Raw genomic sequence first — 22,717 nt, 5'->3', positions numbered from 1 at the left:
ATAATATGTAGCAGCAATGATTACCTATGTAATGGACTATAATAGGAGTCTTTCCTTGCTTCATAATTTGATCCTTGATGAAATTTGTGTAAAAAGTACACCGAACTCATTGGAAAAGGGATAACTATGCAGAACAAACCAATAGTAGTAATTTGCACCGTGCAGTGAATATTATCACTGTCAGGTACTGTTAATTCTGCAGTCTCAGACAGTGACTAGAAAAGCAAAACACAATTAACTGTTATACCAGTCCAGCAGACCTTGTGATATTGTTTACTATCATCACTTTTCTGGAATAGAACAGTGTTAAACATTTATATAGAAATATGATAACGTTCCTTTTGCATGATCTCTCAATGACAGCATCAGGACTCAAATGCAATTTTAGAAATAGCAGTAGTCTAAAACTTCAAAGGCTTCCTTCTATTTAATAGGTAAGAAATCGATTTCTATAGGAGACTCTGATCATGCTGGTTTGTATTTAACATAGGACTCAACACTATGAATGTTTATTGCTAAAAGTGTATGCTTTGCCTTTTTTTTTTTTTTTCAGAAGTTTTAGGTGCAGTAAGTGCACAAAGCACCAAGTCCTTCGACTGCAAACACTTAAAAACACAAAAACCCCTGAGTTAAAGCTTTCCTGTTTTATGAGATGGTATACACACTATCAGAAAACAAGATGTAAAATATATCAGATCATCCTTTCTTCTTGGTGCAAGAGGTCCTTAAGAGCTTTGCAAATTGGCAGGGTTTCCAGCAGGCTCTGCACTGCCTCTATTACCCCTACCAGAAGCACTCTTTCTCTGTTTCCCTAATGGTCAGTTGCCTGAGTTGCCAGAGATGGGCATTCGTGTGTGTTATTGCACTAAGGGTATAAGTAATAAATCAATGTAAATGCAAAACCTCAGGAAACTTCAGATTCTGAAGAAATATTAAAAACCTTAGTAGTTTACTAGATCTAAATTCTGAACAGACTGTGTTTGATACACTACATTACAGTAACCTACTGGGAAGCCATTGTTGTCTAGTGGTATTCAACACTTTTCCTAAGTGCTAACCCATCTAACACCAAAAACCTCAATGGCCCAAGAAAATGATAAATAGCAGCTAAAAAAATTAATCTATATTCCTTACACTGCCTATACACATTTTCCAAGATGACAGACTTTAAACTATGGGTATTGTTTACTTCAGACGTTTCCAGCTTTTACTAATTAAGAAACTGAACTTTCCATTTGCTTGGTTGATGCATTGTTTTTGGTAGTAGAAATAATTTTCTATGATAGGGAACTCCATTGTACAGACCCTGTGCTGTTGGCTTCAGCAGAGTCTCTTCCTGAAGGCTCTTCTGATACACTGCGTTCCTGTGCAGATAACTTTTTTGCTTTGTGGTTGATTTCACTTAGTATTGGTTCTTTTCTGCCATTGATTAGAATCCACACCTTTAAAGTACAGCTGTGCAACCCAAAATATTGTATTGCAGAAGAAATCACCACAGTATCAAAAGACTACAAGATAATTTATGTTATAAAACACCTCCACAGGTTTTTTACTACAAAAAACTCCTGCTAAAATGCAGATGCAATTGGTACAATCCTTTTATGACTCTCACTGAGTAGGGATTCATAGCAATCTGCTACCGTGAAAATAAAACATTTGGCTTCTGAAGAGTCTTGCATTTGGTTATCAGGGCTAATTCTTTTTGAGCTGCTGGAAGGCATCTGCACTATAGTTTCATTTTTTACTCTGATTTACAGCTGGGCATGATCTATTCTTCTCTTCTTTGTTGTTCTTATAATGTGCAAGGCAGTGTCCGGAATGGTGTCTGCAACAAAACCTCCTGGCTTTCAAACAGTATTTTCTGATGAGATATTTGCATTAATTTTTGGTTGAAAACACCCACAAAAAAACCCCACTTTCTTTAGCATAAATTATATTTTCTGCTTAGAAGCGGAAGATATTGAAAACAGATTTCCTACTTGCCCACAGAGAGTTTTTAGGTACGTTATTTAAGAAAACTTGGAGAGCTTATATTGTTCCAATCTATCCTGTATAGGATTTAAAGATTTACAACTTCCTCTGTTTATTTCAATAACTATTCCCTTCCCTTTTTTCTTTTTTTTTAACCACTAATTTTTTTCAAGGCACTGAGACTTTAAGTAGAGCCAACATATTGGGTAATTCTTTCAATGCGAAAAAGAGTTGGTTAGTAGAAAAACATTGCATGAAAAATACTGAGTCAAACGAAATGTCTAACATCTGCATTAAGCTTTTTCTTAAAAGGCTAAAAAGTAATACTTTATTGTGCTTTCAATTTGTTTTTTTCTTTAAAAACAAAATTTAGACATTTCCTTACCATACTGAAAAATATGATTTAGGAATTTAGACATTTTTATTACTGACATGTTTTTAGGAGGACTAAGGTTTCTGTTAAGTAATAGTTGTCATTGGTATCATGTATTAGAGGTGAAACTGGTTTAATATACCAATGAGAGTCCATATTACCAGACTGTGATGCTGCGAAAGAAATCTTTTACAAAGAATCAAAAGCTTATCGAGAACAATATTCTATCAGCAAAAATGGACTAATCCACTCTCTCCCACATATATTTATCATCCTCAAAATTATTTTGAGAAATATAAAAAAACCCAAAAATATTTCAAATACGAAAAATTGACACAATTATACACATTTAGTACACGGTTGTACACAACTGGGATTCTACATAGTTGAAATTCCCTACAGTACCTAATTTTTTTCCTACTTGAGTATTGACATAATGATACTTTTGCTAAAAATACTCCAGCTTCTTGCAAAGTAAACAAAAAATGGTGATCTAAGATCCTATGCTACCACAGATACAAACCATTGCAGTAAGACAAAAAACTAAATAAGCGAAAGCTAAAACATCTAGATTTCTGAGATGAGATAATTGAGAGCATACACTTAATCCATGTAAATAGGACTGTAAATGAAAACAGATCCAATGTGAATGGGATTCTTTACAATGGATCTTTGAATGCTTCTTCCTTCAGAGGATACAATACAAAAGGCAAATCTTCTGCCTGTTTATTTTGAAAGAAATTGTATCCATTTTATTGGAACAAGTATAAAGAACTTGAAAAAATTCACTCCAACTACTTTGTCACAATAAATCACGGATAATAAATTCAAAATTCTGTTCAGTTGAATACTTGGTGTTCACTTGTCAAGTAACTAGAAGAAGTGTGGTGCATATTGATCTAGATGTCTCTATAAAATTATATTTATATCAAATACATATGTTCACATGCCTTCCTGGTCTTTCTGCTTAGCATTTTGATTGTTCCTTCACCTATCAACCATCTAAATTCTTTGTGTATATACTAGTAGCAGACTGCTTTGGTTGAAGTAAACAGGTTCTTGTAAAGTCTAACACGCTTTGCTCAAAAAAGGATGGGTCTCAGTCTCATTTTCTTATTGAAAAAAAAATTAATAAATGTTAACAGAGACTGTGTATACGGTCTGGTTGTTTATCTATTAGTGGTATACATTCTTAAGCATAACAGTTTACAGTGTTTCCAGCCAGTTGTGCTTTTCATGGTTTACCTAACATTACTCAAGATTGTTAATTCAGTTCTAAACTTTATGCATGTGCTTATATGTCTTTCTCTTATTTCAATATAAAATCCCCTCTCAGATTAATACTGTTGGAGCAATAAGTGCTGTACAGCCACAATTTGAATTTTTTCTCTTTTTGTTTTCATAGAAGACTTGAAATCAAGGATGATGGTTCTCTAAGGATCAATTATTTAGCCAATGTGTTTAGTTAGCCAGAATAATTTGTTATAAAATTATAATCATTAAAAAAAACTTGCCTGTGTATTGCATATATAACAAAAGCAAAGGCTGAAAACCACCATTTAGAATGGACACTTCTGGACCAGAAAAAGACACAGAAGATTAATTTTTATAAAATACCTCTAGTGGACAGGAAATTACAATGTGTTACTACTGAAACTTTTTGTGTTAGTCATTTTTATCTGTGAAGAGAGCGCATAAATTACTCTGAAATCCAGACATGGCAGTTGTAAAAAAAAAAAATTCAACTCTATGTTTATTTCTCAATCTGATTGCCCCGTTAGGCTAAATTTTTTAGTACAAAGGAGATTAAGGTAAAAAATACTAAAGGATATAGCACATTGACTCTCAAGTGTATAAAATTGCAGCATCTTTAACATTTCTCCTCCTACAACTGTTTGTTTCATTATTCTCTTTACTTTTGAAGGATTAAAATTTTCGAATGTATTGAAGTCACCAAGAAACCAAAAGCAGTGACTTTCAAATATGTATCAACGTTTAAAGTATATAAGCATCTGACCAGACTGTCACAGATGTGACTGTAATATGTGAGAACGTGTCTGAGGTACCTTTAACTTCTGTAAATTAGACCTGATAGCTTCAGCTGTAAACTATTTACAAACCAGAGTGCAGCCTATACTGAAGGTGCTGTTCTTTTCAACAGGTACCATGCCTTTGGATTCTCTTAAATGGTGAGTAAAGAAAAAGGGATTAGTCAATACCAGGAAATCCTCAAACAGCTACACTGAGTATATGGTATACAGTACAGATCAGTGGAACAGCACTGAGTCATACATAAGATTCACACAATTGGGAAATTGTTAATGTCAAACATTTGAAAGTTACTTCTGATGCAAGTATTAAGTTACTTTGTGACCAATATAAGTATGTGAAATTAAGAATCAAGAGGGAATCCTTTCAAATTCTTTTAAACATAAAACTGGTAATGAGTGACAGCACACAATACCCTAATAAACTGTGAATTATTACAGCTATGATACTATATAAAGTGTACTTATACAAATCCAGATTTCAGTCTTGCTTAGTGAATACTGGTGGAGTGTCACTGGCAACCTTTAAATATCAGAAACTATGAAGCCCATAGAAATAGCACAGAAGAATTCACTTACATGGGCCTCAAATATTTTATAGCCACCAAAGTGAGATTTCTCCTAGAGAAGAGGCTGACAGAGTTCATTTCAGATACTTTAATCCAGGATAAATAGCATACTCCTTTGTTTAAAATGTACATTAGAGCTTGCATCTGTTTGTAATGGCATGCTATCATGCGATTCACTCTAGGCTGCTTTGCTTATTTAGACTCCTTTGCTCAACTACAGCTAAATGAGTTTATCTTACATTTTCCTGATAAAAGGAATTGCACAATGTTTGTCTACAAAGAAACTTAAAAGTTAATATTCTTTTTTTTGATGCATACCTCTGAATCTGCAATAATAAGATGAAAGCACAGTGATTTGTTTCTTCCAGGGTCTGGATTAGTTAAGAGGCTTCCACTGTAGCTTATAGTAAAGGATGAATATTCATCCTTTCATTCAGTCTTCATGGCAATATTATCTAGAGTATTTCTGCTTTCATGAAAAATACTGCAGTATTTAGGCAAAACAGAGCTCAGAAAGAAATAAATGAATAGTTCAATACAAACAGAAGTAAAAACTCCTAAATAGCATGCATAAGGAGTCCATACTGGAAAGCTTACAGTAAAATGCAGGAGTAATCTACACCTCCAGCATTCGCATCTCAGTTGCAAACAGGCCTTAATCTACTGTTCTAATCCCTCCAAACCCTGGACTTCATTCTTGTAACATTCTGTGTGGTAGATATCACACACACAAAACACACTCTTATTTTGAAAACAAATCAAAGTATTTTCTGTTAAATACCTTGCTTTCTCCCACCATTATTCATTTTCAAACCACATTATGTGTTTTTTGTGTGCTCAAAGAGTCAAAATATTATTAAATCTTTTGTAAGCAAAGTGGAAGTCAGGAATGGCTTTTAAGATTTTGGAGCATTTCATCCATGACCAGAGCCAATGCATTTTTATCCACAGAAATCAACTCAAAATGTCATGACTCATTTTCTGCAATAGAGCCTGAGTGAAAGCAAAAAAACCTCTAAAACTTGCTGATCAATTAATGACTTCTGCCATCTCACATTACAATCACTGGACTGTAAACACTTAGTCACGGACTGTGTAGTCTGTAGAATATGGTAGGTCAGAAGATTTATAAACCAGATTCAGTCTTTCTTGGGTAAAAATTTGGACAGCAATAACTGCTATTTGATGCCAAATCCAAAAGGTTTTTTTTAATGTTTAGGAAGAGACAAAGAATGTTTACAACTTTAACTAGAAATATAAAATAAGTGCTGTTATTGTGACCTCAAAGATACATTTTTATTTCATAATAATGTTATACGTCACTTCCCACATTACCTTTCTTACTTTCACAAGAATGGATATAGTTTAATAAGGACATTAAATTGAAAAAAAAAAAGTTTGTCCTATTTCTTCTATCTATCAGTCTATTTAACACTCATCAGATTTTCTTTATCACTAAGTGAAACTTCATTTGAAACAGTGGGATTAGAAGAATGGCTAGCAGATGGGAAATAGAGACACCCCTGGGGACCATAATGTAATCCATGTCACATTCTCTTATTACATTCTCATACCACTGAAAAAATAATATCTTACATATTGTATCGAATTATTTAATATAATAATCTAATGTCACTTTCTTCAGAGCTATGCCTCTCATTACTGCAGCAAATGGACCTTTGCTTTGGATAGGCCTTGAATTTTTTCTAATTTTTAATGAAATTCAAATGTCTAATGAGTCCAAGATGGTCTGTCAACTTAAATTATCTGTTTGTCTTTCTGTTTACCATATCTATCTGTCTACAGTTTTTATTTTTCTCTGTGAAGTTTAGTTATTGGATCCCATGTTTCCTTCTGGAAGGAATTTCTAACAGATGATTATTCCCGCTGATATGTTGATGATTTGCTAATTTATGGCTTGTAAATATAAGAAATCTGAAGAAATCTCTGGGAAGCAGAGCAGATCAAGAGAGATGAGAAATGAGGTTTTAATAGCTTGCAAAGTACTGTGATTTCATTAAAATACAGTTTTTAATCCTACATACTAACTACAATAATGTACCTGGATTTTTTTTTTTTTTTTGGTTTTTAATTTTTTTAGTTTTTTGAATATGTAACAAATTCTAGTATAAACATTTATTATTGCGCCAAAGCAAGACGTTTATATATACGTGGACAGAATCACAGAATGGTTAATGCTGGAAGGGACCACAGCCAGTCATCTGGTCCAACCTCCCTGCTCAAGCAGGTCATCCCTCTCTCTGCCAATATGGGAAGCCACGTTCTACTTTCTGCCTTCATAAAAAGCAAAAATAATTTAGTCCATGGAATTAAAAGTCATTAATTTAATGTAAAAAACAGCAGGTTATCCAGTCTCTCTGAGTTCATCAGTTTACAAATACTCTTTCCATATGCTTTCCAGAGCTTTGTGCAGGCTGATCTACAAGCTAGTTCCTTAACTAGAAAATACTTCACAGAATTAAAATCCAATCTGATCATGTGAACACATGAATACAGAAATGAAACAAGAACAGTCTTGATTCTCAGGTAAACTAGTAAATGCAGAATAAAAATTTAATTATAAACCAGTAGAGGTAAAACAAATCTGGATCTTTAACTGAATTTCATACTGTACCTCACTACTGTGAATATTATAAAAGAATATATATATGAAGAATATATATATGAAGAAAAGCCCCGTCTCATAAGAATTATAGCCTGAGCTTTATAACTAAGAGCTTAGTTGGAGCACTTCAGGAAATCATCCAAAGACAAAACGATCACTGCCCCTTCCAGTCTTCCAGAGATATGAATCCATGAACAAACCTGCAGGCTTATTGCTACATTTTAAACCCAATAGTCTTTTAGCTATGCTGATGGTGGCAGATACCTTTCCATCCTTTTATGGTACTTCACTTTAAAATGATCCCTTGAAGCCTAACTCATTAATTCCTCAGATAGTTTACAGAAAAAGCCTAAACAAAGTCAAATCAAATGTTTTAAAAAGAAAAGAGCTAAGTATAGATAGGGTGTAAGGAAGCACTCGCTGGGTTAAAAATTAAAAAAAAAAATGGCTAAGAGGAAACATCATTACAAAGAATATTATGTGCAATACCTACTTTATAAAAAGTGTTTCTCAAAATGTAAAATCATGAACCACAGAATTCATCCAGGGAAAAGAACAGGAAGGAGAAACAGCAGACTGAATTTCTTGTCAGAGAGAACAGAAAAGCTACATAGGACTCAAAGTGGAAAATACCGGAAGACACATCACCGTTATCCTAAGATACCTCTTAGCTGTACTACAAAATAATATTTTTTACAAGTCTGATTGCTTCTTACATCTGAATTTTGTTTCCCACTTGTGACTTAGTTTTTCATACATGTACATTTATTATCAACTGTTTCCTGTCTTATAACTACAGTCTGGTTTTCTCTGTATTATTTGTATTTAGAAGCAATTGTTTGTCTGTTCTGTGTATAACTAAACTGAAAAGGCCAGTTTTGCTTGTCTACTGATCATATGATTCTGGTATATCAGGGCACACAGTAAAAACATTACAGAGGCTTCTGATGACCTGAAGAAGAAAAACAGTAAAACCCCAGCTGTTTAGCAGTAATATCATTGCTTACAGAGCAACTCTCGTTGCTTATAAATTTGAAATTCAAGACAAGGATTGTTATATTTTCTCTGGTAATTTTTTTTTGTTCTAGATTGTAATTGTGCCTAACTCATTACCTACTAGACCTCAAAGGTGTATGTTTAGTCTGAGTCAAATTTTGTATAGATATATTGGTAAGAAATTTTAGTATATGTGCAACAGTGAGTACTGCTGTTTATTTAACAGGTGAAACGTCAATCAAAGACTACAAAAAATTCCTGTTGTGTATTTTATGAGACTCCAGAAATCTCACTGCAGTAATACTACAAAGCAGAAATTATAATTTAAAATTTAAAAAATTCTCTGTGGACTTTCATAACATAACTAACCAGTATATAGTAAATTTAACCAGTGATAACTGCATACTGCCCACAAACTACTTCTGTTTCCCAAGTCTGTATGTATGTGTCTCATCTAAGAGAGAAGTAAAATTTTTTATTGTTCCAAATGCATCCTATATTGTTTATGAGACCTTTGGGGACTTTATTGGCTGAAAAGCAAAATGAAATGTGAGATCAAACTCATTGGTGTGTTGGTAATTTCTCTTCTTCAGTAAGTGGCGTTTGTATCAAGAATCCTTATGCACACATTCTATCTGCTTTGACAGTTACAATTTCACGGCAAGGCTCTCCTCAGTGTTAAAGTCACGCAGTGCAATCCTCAAAACACATATAATAATATGTTGATTTTAAGTTACGACCTAAATGTTTAATAACCATATAGAAACATGTTATTCCACACACAGAGATTTTACAAGGCAACACGTACAAAAAAATATGTAAATGCTACAAAGCAGATTTCCTGTATTTTTCCATTTTTTAGAAAGTTAAAAAGTATACATATTTGCTATTTTAAGGGCTGAAACTATATTTTAAAAAAAATTCAGCTGATTTCATATTGTAAATGTATTTAATTTTATCTGGAAACTTTCTGATGATAGAAATAGAAGAACTGTAGTTTCTCATTATGTTTACTGCCAGAATCTATCCTTGGTTGCTCAACTAAAATCCTTATAATGCTAATTACTACCACATGCCCGTATCCCATGCAAAGGAAAACTTATTGGTTCTGACAATCCATTCTCTCAACACTGAATTCCAAATGAAAACTTAAATTTTGGCCAAACATAACATTTCATCAATCTTGTTCTATTGACTGCAAAAGCAACATCAAACAAGGAGTGCTAATGGCTTTTTACTGTGCAGTTCCCAAGCTTAGATTCTCTGATGAAAGACCCACATGAGCAAAGGACATCTTTAAGCTACTTCGTAATTAATAATTTAACTGGAAAATAATGCATAAAGTAAATTGAACAGTTCGTATGCTGATGACAGAGCTGAGTTTCAAACAACAAATTATATGAGCAGTACAGATCAGCAGAGAAAGCACTGACAACAGAGTGAGATAAAAACAAACAGACAGTGCAAATAAAGAAAGACAAAAACAAAAGGTGAAAAAATAAAATTAAGCACGCCCCAAAGCTAGCAGAAGCCTGTAATCTGATGCTGAGTTTTTCAGGATGTGGGGTTCTGACTGAAGATCAGGTCAAAATTTAGAGACAACTGAGCAATGCTGGGTACTAGTGACAATGTACAAGGGGAGAGACTAAAACTGTATGTATAACAGTTTTTAACCATATACCCCTCTGCTATAACTCCTTTGAAGCTTCAAAAACAGAGGTGTATGTTCTGTATTTGAAAAACCTACTCTTTGAGAAACTAGGTAATAATAAAAATATGAAACTATGTCCCAAAAAAAAATTTTGGAAATTCATGATACTATTCTTTCTCAGAAATAAAGACATTTTTTTTAGTCTAGGTAAGTGATGGAAACTTCCAACACTGGTGTTTACAGTTTACCCTAGACATTTGAGGGTATCTCAAAAATATTGAAGTTTACTGTCTAATTGCTTGAATATTATTGAACAGACAATAGTATTCTAATTCTAAAGCTTTATCTCCCCAGTGATGTAAAACAGTACTCTAGAATTATCTCTGTGGGACATTTACAGTCTCTGCTACGCAGAGAGAACAACTTGATTAAACCATAATCCGCATTAATAAAATGTTGCAGGGTGATGATTTGAAACTCATAAAGTAAAAAATTTTCTTAAAGTAAGGATAGAGAAAGTTAATTAGATGCATTTCTTGCAGTACCTTCTTTATTTGAAGGTACTGCAAAGGGCCTTCAAATAAAGGGCCCTCTGTATGAGTAGTCTTTCAGGACAAACATACCTCTACCACTGAATGCCACAATGATAAGCAATGAAATGAAAGATGGCAACATTAAACGTGATATTGTGCTAGATCACACTATATCACCAAGTACATCTAGTTCAGTAACAGCTATATCCCAGTAGGTCTAGATGCTGGCAATGCCAGAAACAGCTGGTTTTACTTGGTCATGAAAACAAAGAGGCCTTTAATAGAAATGCAATGAGCTGATGTGGTCCAATAAAATTTAACCTTTGCCACCAGGTAAAAACAGTGGGGTTTATGGGTTTGTTTCTTTACCATACTATGTTGATATTACGGCTACTGTCTGCTCTTCTTAGGGTAAGTTTTTTACAGTTTGTGGAAGAGAATTGCTTTAAAATCCCTGGTCATAGATCCTAAAATCATGAGTGTTGTAATATCCATAGGAAGTAAAAAGAAGATGCATGAGAATCTGCTGATGGAACAATGAGAAATGGAGCTATTAGACTTCTTACATACTCCAACAGAATAAACCGTTCAGCTTAAATCTCCTATTTTACACTCCAGCAAAACCAAGTCTTCTAAAGAACTGAGTTGTCTGAAAATCATGTGAATTATCATTGTCACTTAGTTAAGAGATAAACCACACGATTATCTGGTGCCCAAAATAGTTAAGTGACAACTCAACCTTGTTCCAGAAGCTGTGATTGTAATAGCAGCACTTTTAACAAGGTATGTTAGTGCAGTCTTAGTGGTATCCAGGTTCTCTGGAAGTAGGGACAGAATGTTGTGACTTGTACCATAGCATAGCCCAGGTCTCTAATTATAGTGTGACAACTCTCCAGTGGTAACATCTGATGTCAAAGAATACAGCCTTATAAGCTGTGAATCAGCTATTACCACCTTCAGGGGCTCTTTAAAGTCACACAACCACACCTGGTCTTTTTTGACTTACTTTCTGCCTCGAGTTGAGTTAAAAGTTCCGCCGTATTTCTTCCGATTAAGGATGAGAGCAGCAATTTCTGGCACGTAGCGAGCAAACATTGCCTACATGCATGAAACAAAAACACAAAAAAAAAAAGAAAATGGCATGCAGAGAGTGTTCTACTGCAGCAGAGGCAGCAGAGCCTCTTGGGATACTTACTTTCTTCCACTAACCGCACTATAGGAACCACCATATTTCTTGCGGTTTCCTATTAACTCTATGATTTCAGGGACGTAGCTGGCAAACATGGCCTAAGAAGAAGATAGGAGACAGAAGAAAAGACTAAAAAGAGAGGCCAAAGAAAGGGGGATGATGAATATTTTCAGAAGATATATATTTTTTAGATCTGAAAATGCAAAAGAATTAGATCTATGCAGTTGTTTAAAAAGAAAATTTTAAAAAAATGTAAAAGTTCTCATCAAACAAAACAAGAGGGCTCAGTGTAAAAGTTGATCTTGGAGAAGGTGCATACCTTATAAATAAAGAAAATGGTCAAAAGAGGAAAAATAGACACACAAAACAAAACAAGAACAAAATTAATTCAAACTGATATCTAAATCACAAAAAGCAGTTATGTCTATTTCTTCCTGAAGAAGGGAGGGGGAAAAACCCATCCAAGCCCCACCACAAAAAAAATCCAAAACCAAGTATTATCATTACTGTTACATTTCTGTTTTAAAATACAGACTTTTCCCCCCAGTATTAGAATTTAAAAGAAGACAAAAAACAGATGGAAGCAGGGGCTATTTCCCCATCAAGAAACAAAAAAATCACCCCTGCCCCCCCAAAAAAAAAAACTTTTCCAAAAGTTGTTGGGTTTAGAAGGATTGGAATAACATGTGATAGAAAAAAGGGTTTGAGGAGAAAATAAAAAATATTCTGCCATGTTTTGTCCAACAAACATCTTCCTTGTGGTTGGATACTTCGAAGAGCTGCTGCCATTTGACATGATCTTTGTCTTCGTATGTCAATGATCAGAGATGGGAATGCATATATTTAATGCTCATATATATGTATCTGTGTGTCTCATATATGGCATTCGTAACACTAGTTATATACATATCACCTCTGTAAGATATGTATATGTGAAATCAATATATGAGGGTAAGGTAACAATATACATATGTATGTATGTGCACAATCTAAATTATAGTCATCCGTAAAGCACTTACCTTGAAATGTGTAAATATTAATATAAACTTTGCTGTTTTAGAGAACAATATTGTTACAGGTCGTATAATATTACTAACAAATTACTGACAAATAATAGAAAAGTCGACATAAGACAATCAGTAACTTGGATGCTATTTACATACAGAACGAAGAGCACAAGGATCCTATAAAAGGATCCTGATTATTATCATGTGACAGATTGTGAGTTAAAATTGCACTACATGACATGAAAAGATGTTTGAAATTAAAGAGAATGTGGTTTGCCATCATCTAGATCAGGCAATCTGCTCTTTAAGGAAGTCCAAAGCCACAGTGTTTGTTGGAATTCTGGGAAGGAACACAGAAGGGTGGGTAGGACATCTGAAACCGCAAAGTGCCTTTAAATATCAATATCAGCCTCCAAAAAAACGCATTACAGTCAGTCACTAAAACATTGAGGACTACAAATAACACTAGACGTTGAAATATTAAGGCACTTTATGTATTCACGTGCATTACTCATTAAAAGGAATTAGATAAATTCTGACTAAACTGGACTAATTTGATAAGCTCTGCCAAAGTATTTATCTACATGAAAAAAGGGCATATTAAACTTATTTGAATGCTTTATAATTAATTTTAGTTTTACTTAATTACAATGAGGAATACCAGATCAAGTATTAAGGTAGCTAGAATAATAGGAAGAATTAAAAATAAAGAGTTTTTACCAATCCCCCAAGGATGAAGAAGACCATGAAAAGGCGACCAAGGGTTGTTTTTGCATAAACATCTCCATAGCCAACAGTGGACATGGTAACCATCAGCAAATAAACACATTCCCAATACGTTAGCGGTTGATTATTTTGGAAGTTTTCCCATGGATCCCCTGAGTTCTCCACCTAAATGTAAAAGAAAACATATAATGAATTAATAGAGTTGTACCCCAAATTAAATCTAACCATATATGCATGTGCACGTCTGCATATATATATATAATATGACACATAATATAAACTCTGAATCCCTTTCTGTGATTTATTTTGAACAAATACAGAACCTGGCCCTGTCCAAACTATAGCACTACAATTCTTTTGCCAATATACATAGCCTTTCCACCCATACTATTTATGGAAAGTATCTTTTCCATTCACCACTACATAACTTACTAATGCGGTTACGTGAGATCATTTTATAAATTTCTTTTGAACTTTTTCAGAGTGAAACTTATGTGTAATGCAATTATACTCCTTAATGTTTTTTGTTTTAAAGGACTATGTAGCTATTAGGCATTACTGACATGTTTAGTGATATACTATTACTTTTTCAAAAAGCCAGCTGCTCTTGTGACAAAACTATAAATTTATCAGTGGGAAAAGAGCATGCCCTCTAAAATTTGTTCTGCAGTAACAAGCTGAAGTTTGAGTATTCCTACAGTAGAATAGAGAAAGTTACGCTGAAAAGTAAAGCAGAAAAAAAAATCCAAATCCTAGAAAATAGCATTCCCTCAGTCTTGTTGTAATTTTTAAAAGGGTGGTGAGTTTTTTGGTTTTGTGTTCAAAACTAGAAAAAACTTTTGTTTCTATGATAGAAATGCTATATTTGCTCAGAGGAGTGTAAAAATATAGTCCTATGTGAAAGAGAAATATATCATAAATGAAAACACCCAAAATCTTGGTGCATCTTTATAAATGTGAAAATTAAATGACAGATATATCAAGAAAATAAATATTTTGAATTTAATCTTAAACAGCTGGATGCACCCCAAGTTAATTCAAGCGAAGACAATGAAATTGCTCCAGAGTGACATCAATATCATTAAATTTTATTACTAGTCCAAAACATTCCTGAATAACTTATTACTACTAGGAGCTAAAAATTTTCCTGATTCTAAATTGATCATGAAATGTACTTAAAGGACAACCACCTAATAATATTTTATTTACCAAACAAATCAGTAAAAGCTATTAGTTTAAAACACACACTTGACATATACCTATGGTTCATACGCATATTCACATTTATGAACTCATGAACTTCTGTACTATCTTACAATTTTCAGGTATTATCAAGTGCAGAATAGAAATCTACTACAAAAAAACCCCGTGTTATCAGTGACTGCAAGCTACACTTAAACAATTTGAAATTTAAAGACAAATTAAAAGGAAAATCTCTAAACAAATTGCTATCTAGAATGTCAGCAATCCCATTACTTCTCGTGGAAATACAGAACTGTGTGCTTCTGACACAACTATGGATTTCCCAGGACCTCTGTCTAGTTCCAACTCTGCCAACTGCTCCAAGGAAGTACTCGCAGGAGTTCTTTGGGAAGCACTGCCACCTCCTGGTAAATTGTCATTGTTTTACAAGTTGCACCAGTCCAAGTCTCCTGCCTTATTGCTGAGGTTAATGATGTCTATCTTACTACTACAAACTAGTTTTGAGTAGTTAAGTTGAGAAGCTTAAAATTTGAGAGGCTGTGATGCTTTTTTATTGTCCTTTTTCGATGTGTTAAGGGATTATACAGAGCAAAGCGATTGCAGGAAATAAAGTAGCTCAGAGAGCAGATGATGCATGAGAAAAAGTCAATGAAGTCCTTTAAATATACTTACCAAATGTATGAACCCAGCTGCTGTCAGCCACGTGCTGATAAATATAGAGCACAGATTCACTAGCTTGATGGAATTACTGAAAATAAACAAAACAAATAGGAAATTAGATTAGAATTTGTCACGCATTTTCTGCACATACCTGTATAAAATGGCACACTTTAGACTAAAGAATCTGATAATTATTTCCAAAGAGAAACAGACTCCCTAAAAAACTTAATCAAAAGCTCATGCAAAATATGTATTATTTTGTCTTTGCAGAGTTCACAATTTCATCATTTAGATAGCTTGAAAGTTCTCATGTATGAGAGCAGAAGGTATGGCTACCTCTGTACTCATAAACAAACTAATAATGTTTTTTCACAGATAATTTGGTTGCCTGTCAGTACACTCACCTCCTTATTTTTTATTGCTATACACCCCCAAGGTATTCACATATAAATACATAAAAACACATGAGAAAGTTATGATTCCCAAATTAAATATCTAAGGTATTAACTGTTCTCATGTAAAGTCCTAAGTAATTTTCATATTATTCTGCTGGGATGAACTCCTATGGACTACTTTATGAAAATCAGAGCATTTCATTGTTCCCATTCCCATTTTTCTTTTAAAAAATGCGAAAAAGTAAAATTTAAATTATGAAAAAAATGATATTTAAACCTACCAATCAAACTCTGCGGATATTTTTAGTCCAATTGAGTAGTATGTTCCCTATTGTAGCCAAAAGTGATTTTGCAGCAAGGACCTCATACAGTTCAGGAGGAAAATACCATACTTAAAATCTTGTGGAAGAAATACAAGTAAAACTTACTCCCTCTCTTCTCACAAAAATCACTATCCTAAGAAGGATATTCAGCACATCCACAAGGAACCTGCAGTCCATGTGAGACTGTGTTTAAACAATCTTATCCATTCATGGAATTGTATTGGAAATAGTTCTCCTTTGGTTTTGAAAACATTTATAAGACTGACTTTCCTCAGGGAAAAAACCTCAATTATTCCTAAAGCATTAAATTTAAAAAAAGATAAAAATTGGAAAACAATCACTATCAGTGTTAGCAGTAGTAGTTTTGTAGTAGTATTAATTAATATTTCTATTTGTAACTATTTGGGGACAAAAGAAATGCATAATTTTCATTAAAATGTAGAGAAGAACTTGGAAAATTAATCAGACCAACTTCATTAAAAATAATTTTAAGAGTTACAGTTAGTGAAGTGGGCATCTTGAGGCACATGGAAAAGAATATAACTGGTTAATATGATAAATGTGGTAATAAATATTATGCTCAAAAATAAAGTAATATACCAGCTATCCTGCCATTAATCAGTGCTCACCTACATCAACACATGTTACTTGTCTCTCTCTTTCTCAAGGTATGGTTGATTAAAGTCCCTATTTTGTTGGTGTTAACATTCAGTTACAGCACAGGACCCAAACCAAAAGCTTTGTAGATTAAGTAAAATCATAGGAGTCATGCTAATGCAAAGCTCCATTATGAAAGGCCAAAGACCATCCTTCACCTGAACTTAGAAAAGGAGATGTTCCTAATAAAATAATGTGTCAGTCCACATGTTATTGCAATAAAAATAAATGACAGCACCCACTAATAACTACATTATTTGTTTGGTACATTTATTTCTGCAGATTTATTAAACACTGTACCTTGTCTCTCCTCTATGAAATACTCCCTGTGCTTCCGCCAGAGTCTAAATATAGATGAAGGATTAGTCACAAACATTTTCCCCCTCTTTAAGCTCTTTCCAACATCTGTGCAAAATCCCTTACTGTGAGCCCTGCCTAAGCCTCTGTAGTTTTGTTGAAAAATAATACTAGAAAACAATGAAGGAGAGAAATTTTCAACTGAAAATTGCACAAATCAATTTCGTCAAACATGAGAACAAAAAATTTTGAGTAAACAACATTTTATTTCCAATTAAGGAAACAAACAAGTCCTTAGCAGAGTATGGTGTTCTAATACAACCCTGTAAAATTTTGTTTTGTCTTACTGGATTTTTTCAAACACGTTTAGCAACTTTTCAGATACTCTAATCATTACCTAATACTTCGCTAGTCTCCTTACTGCCTCAATTTCTGCATTGTTTAGCTTATTCCCTTGGATTCCAGTTTTTGGCCTTTATGCTCATTGTATAAATAATACATGTTCCTTTAATCCGCATATCTCAGTCACTAAGTCTAGCATTAATTTTAATTTATAGGTTAGAATAAAGGTTTTTCTGTACTGGGGAAAAGAGGAAAAGGAGGAGAGAATTTCTTCTCGAATTGCACTAAATATTAAAAACACAGAAGTGCCCATTATACCCTATCAGTTTCTCATCTTGTTAGCAGTTACTTGTTATTAATGCCAAATACATTAAAACGCCTGTAGTTGAATTAGTACCATATTTTTTCATATAAATACATATCAACTCAAAAAGAGAACTACTATACTTTGCAAAAAATATAAAAAGCGGGGTTTTTTCCCTATACTGTAACTTCAGAGCTAGTAATGATATACTGAATTTGCTATTCCAGTTCATCAATTCAAATTCTTTCATTAATCCTTGGTCTTTATGTTCACAAACAAACTACAATATTGAAATGACATTAAAACCTTAAAAGTGGATTGCAAAAAATGCTACAGTGTTTTAATTCTCAAAGTTTTTTAACCATCCTTGAACAAAACAATGTCGCAGGGCTAAAGCATACAATAGAGTATAAGATTTTAAATTAATAATAATGGTTTAAGGCCATGGTACATAATTGAAACACTGCTTGAACTTAGGGAAGTAAATTTTATTTAAGTAAAATTAGATTTCTAAAGACTACTAGTTTAACTGCCCTAACTCTTGCAAAATTACTAAAGATTCTCCATCAACCACAAGGGCTCGGCATGCCTTTTTTCAGATGTAAATACAAAGTTTTCTAAAATAAATGATTTTACAAAAATATGTTTTGTGAACATGAATAGCATTCCATTTTATTTAATTAATTTCAGGTTATTAACTAAAATACAGAAGAGAACAGACAGTACTTTCTACTGCAGAACCAGGAAAAATAAAAAACCGTTTTGAGGAAATGACAGTTTTTAAGCTAAATAAATGGTGCTAATGATGAACTGCTAAGAATTAATTAGTTGACTGAACTAAAACACTCATGCAAGAAAACCTTCCTTTACAGTCTTTCAATAATCAATTTTTGAGTTTTACAGGTATTTGGACAGTCACATAAATAATTACAGAGAATATGACATCTGTGTCTAATAGGAGAGTAAATTTTGCACCAGAAAAATGTTATTTCAATGAACAGGTCAATCTTGAATAAACCAGCTCTGAATACACTGAATGCGATTAATGCAGCATCCCTTCATTTACAGATCTGGAATTTCACAAATCCCCAACTGCTGAAGGGGTTATTAGCTTTTATCCAAAGTCCTCTGAGTTTATGGGGCTTCTCTGTTCACTGGCATTTCTTATGGCAAGGTTGCTTTGTGTGTTAAATGTAAACTCAATGCATATTCTGAGCTCCTGCACAAATCGTTCTCCTTTACGATCCCAGTGGTATTCTAACTATGAGACTTCACTACACATTCTTTGATGTCTGTATTTGACAAGAAGTGGATTCCTTACAGTAACACAGCTACAGACAGATAATGTGAGAGTTTTGCAGCAAAGAGATTAGTTTCAAGGTTAAGGGTTGAAGAAACAGTTGTTTACCATGACTAGGTACAAAGCTCAGAACTTACTTAACCACCGCCATTAATTATAATAGCAAGACATGGAGTTACCTGCATATAAACCCCTCACACATCAATATCAACTGGTGCAGAGAGAAAAGGATTTCAGGATGGAACTGAGTTTAGAGTAATTATTGGAAGCTGGGTTCAATATTTCCCCTGGGGCATTTTAGAAAATGATGAAAAGTAACACGTCTTCAATTGCAAGGCATGGGAATGTTTCTTTTTATTTCCTTCAAAGTGATCTTTTGTCTAAAACTGTGATTCTTCTGTACAACTTTCATGTATTAATAGGCCAAAGAACCAGTAAACCAGAAGGTTAACTGGACTATTTCAACTATTATATGAAAGAAATACTAAGGACAATGAATACAATATAAAGAAAGCTCAGTGCAATTTTTAATATGTTTTTGATGTGAAAAAGGATGCTCGCAAAAACTGAAGGAGAGTCACAATGATGATTCTCAATATACTTTTTAACTCTATTCTTTTGAATTAATTTTGATTTCTGTTTTTCCAGGACAGCAGAACATGGACTGCTTATATGGAAAGCAGCAATGTTTAATCAGTGCAAAGCTATGTGATTCATTCTGTTTCTAATTTATCAAAACTAAACCTTGTTTGATATTTCAAATTTAACAACACATCAAAATCTACTGATCGCATAGCAAAAGATGCTTTCACTCATAAATCATTCATTGGCACAAAAAAGTTTAAAGAACAGATAACAACTATTTTTTTTTCCAGGACAGAAAATCATATATTACTACGATCCCAAATTTAAGCCACTTATGGTCTGTTACCAATGCAATTAACTCAGTATGTAAGAAAAAGTCTTACCTTGTTTTAAGTATATTCAGAAACTGCAAAATTTCTGAAAACTGTATCAGTCTAAGGGCTCTTAAAAATCTTAAACCTGCAGTAAAGGAAAAAAAAAAAAAAGCTATAGTAAAGAATAATTCAAAATATAATAACATATCACAACAACAGTGATCAATAAATCAACATTGGTAGCATACAAAATGAGAAATACCTTTGAAATGCTCTTCCATATTTAATTGTTCCAAGATCCTTAACGGGTCTTTTTCAAATTGCTTTAAATTTATTTTCCTAATAACTGATGTATCCTACCAGAAAACCTTAGTTTATGTAGGAAGTCATGAGTGGAGACACACAGGCTAAAGGGAAAAAACCTCACTGAGGTTGCTGGTAATTCTAGTGCATATGTCCTTCTCTTTCAGGCTGTCAAAGACACGTGGATGTGAAACGCCTCAGTCCTCAAGCTCCCACGTTGCTTAGTGAAAAATAAGAGATTATAGGAAAGAGATCTGATAACCTGGATAAACTAGATTGTATATGCCTGATTAAATTGGTAAATCTTAATGACGTAAAATCTTTTATTGTAATAATGCTCATCTCCACCCTACTTTCAAAAAACTCGAGCAGAACAGAAAAATGACAAATTTTCTCTTAAAAATGGCAAATTAACTTTATTTCTTTCCATTACACTTCTACTATTAAAGAAGCAACTATTTTACAAAGAAGTAACTATTTTTAAAAAGAAATTGCATTTTTATGTAGAAATCAGGTTGCGTGCATAGCAATTCCCAGACAACTACAAAGTTGGCAAGACATACAATGAGAGTTTGTGCAGGAGAAAATACTATAAGAGATTAGGAGATTAAATTATTAAAATAGTCTTATGCTGATAGTAAATGATTTGGCTGCAGATCTTTGGCATATGAATAAAAGTACATTGTGTATTATACACATGCACAGCTTATAAAATTAAAATAAAGCCCGGAGGATAATTTTTATTAGAGAATACAGCCAGGAGTTACATAAAAGTTGTGTAATGTGGTATTGCAACTGAGGTTAGAGTGAGGTCCAGGGCAGCTTCTTCTCATACATTTTTTTTATTGACATTTACTTTACTGACTTCCAGTGCTAAAAATCATTTTTTGTTTCTAGAAACTTAAGAAAGACTGGTCACAACTTTTATCATCTCACTGATGACGAGGAATAAGAGGTTCCTCTCAAGAGCAAAGATGCATGTGGAAAGATGTGTTTAAATCATGATGTTTTTCCCACAGTATTCTTGGAAAGTTGCTAAATAAAATTTTTACTCTTGCTAAGGCTTATAAGTAGCCCTGCTAGGTAGCCTTTTTATGACTCATAAGTAGTCTTAAAGCACGATCCTGTCTATTACATGTATAAAGTTTCTTTTAAATTATTGACTATGGGAAACTATGAAAATTAATCACAACTTACTAAATGGATTTAGGGATTTAGATGAAAAGCAACAAAATGAAGCTTAATAATTATTTATGTCAGATCTATTTGCAATTAGAATATGATAAGTTTAGATCATATTGCTGAAACTGTGAGACACATCCCTCTGTTCCACTGCCAGTAGTTCCCACAGTTGCTACTCCTATCCAAAGAGAAGCAGCTGGACAGGGAAGGAGAGGATCTTTCTCATCTCTGTTCCAGCCAGCTACCTTCCTCACTCCATTCTCTATGAACTTTTTTGAAAAATGGCTTGTGAAAAACCTTTCCTCAGTACTGCATCTGAAGTTAAGGAGATGACCAAGTTACCCATTGCCATGTTTCAAAAAGAAACGTGAGAAGCATCAAAATTAGCAATAACACCTCTATCTCCAAACCATTATAATGATTAAGATACATTTAAGTTGCTAAGACATCAAATAATAGAATAGAAATACTACGGCTTCAATGTATTTTCTGCGAAAGAAGAAAATCATTAAGGATGAAGTTCTGCATTTGCTACAGCCCACACCATTTTAAAGAATTCTGTTCAGAGAATATAACTTAAAAAAAAAAAAAAAAAGTGGAGAGATTGCTTGAACAGTCTAGCTACAAAACAGAACTGGCTTTCAATTGTAAAAGCTAAAGGAATTACATGGAAAGGATCAAATAATAATTTTCAGAAACCTCGCTGCATTATCTGCCTTGTTTGGTTCAAATACAAAACACCAAAAATTAAATTAAAAGGACAGTTTTCCATATCATGATGGCACATTAATTCTTTCCAGTATTCTAAGGTTTTCAAGACACAAACAGATCTGCTACTAAATTCCTGTGTGTATGTAATTTTATGTGATTTCCACAGAATTGTACTATAATTTGGGTTGGGAGGAATCTTTAAAAGTGATCTTTGCCCAAACCTCACTGCAATTAGAAGGGACATCTTCAGCTAGAGTGGCTTGTTTAATCTGACCTTGAAATCTCTTAGCCTTTCCTCATAGCAAGGGCGTTGCATCCCTCTGGATCACTTTTTTAGCACTCCTTGGGACCCACTCCAACAGGCCCATGTCTGTTTTCTGCCAAGGACCCCAGAAGTGGATGCAGTACTTCAGATGGGATCTCACAAGAATGGATTAGAGGATAAAATCTCC

General features: G+C 33.6%; 1 protein-coding gene across 1 annotated transcript in view; it reads right to left on the bottom strand.

The window, feature by feature from the left end:
• Positions 1-22,717, bottom strand: part of LOC114055902 (calcium-activated potassium channel subunit alpha-1-like) — a gene marked incomplete at its 5' end in the record, with an annotated part of 191,679 nt that overhangs the window by 144,106 nt on the left and 24,856 nt on the right. The window contains 4 exons of the mRNA XM_027880516.1: positions 11,963-12,054; positions 13,684-13,854; positions 15,565-15,640; positions 20,139-20,214. Of these exons, the coding sequence (XP_027736317.1) occupies positions 11,963-12,054; positions 13,684-13,854; positions 15,565-15,640; positions 20,139-20,214 (415 nt within the window). The remainder of the gene's footprint in view (positions 1-11,962; positions 12,055-13,683; positions 13,855-15,564; positions 15,641-20,138; positions 20,215-22,717) is intronic.

This window comes from Empidonax traillii, unplaced genomic scaffold (genome assembly GCF_003031625.1).
Source record: "Empidonax traillii isolate 1590-97213 ecotype Southwest subspecies unplaced genomic scaffold, ASM303162v1 scaffold71:size1317347, whole genome shotgun sequence".
NCBI classification, from domain to species: domain Eukaryota; kingdom Metazoa; phylum Chordata; class Aves; order Passeriformes; family Tyrannidae; genus Empidonax; species Empidonax traillii.
The sequence above is the reverse complement of the archived record's forward strand: the minus strand, read 5'-3'. Positions and strand labels throughout refer to the sequence as shown.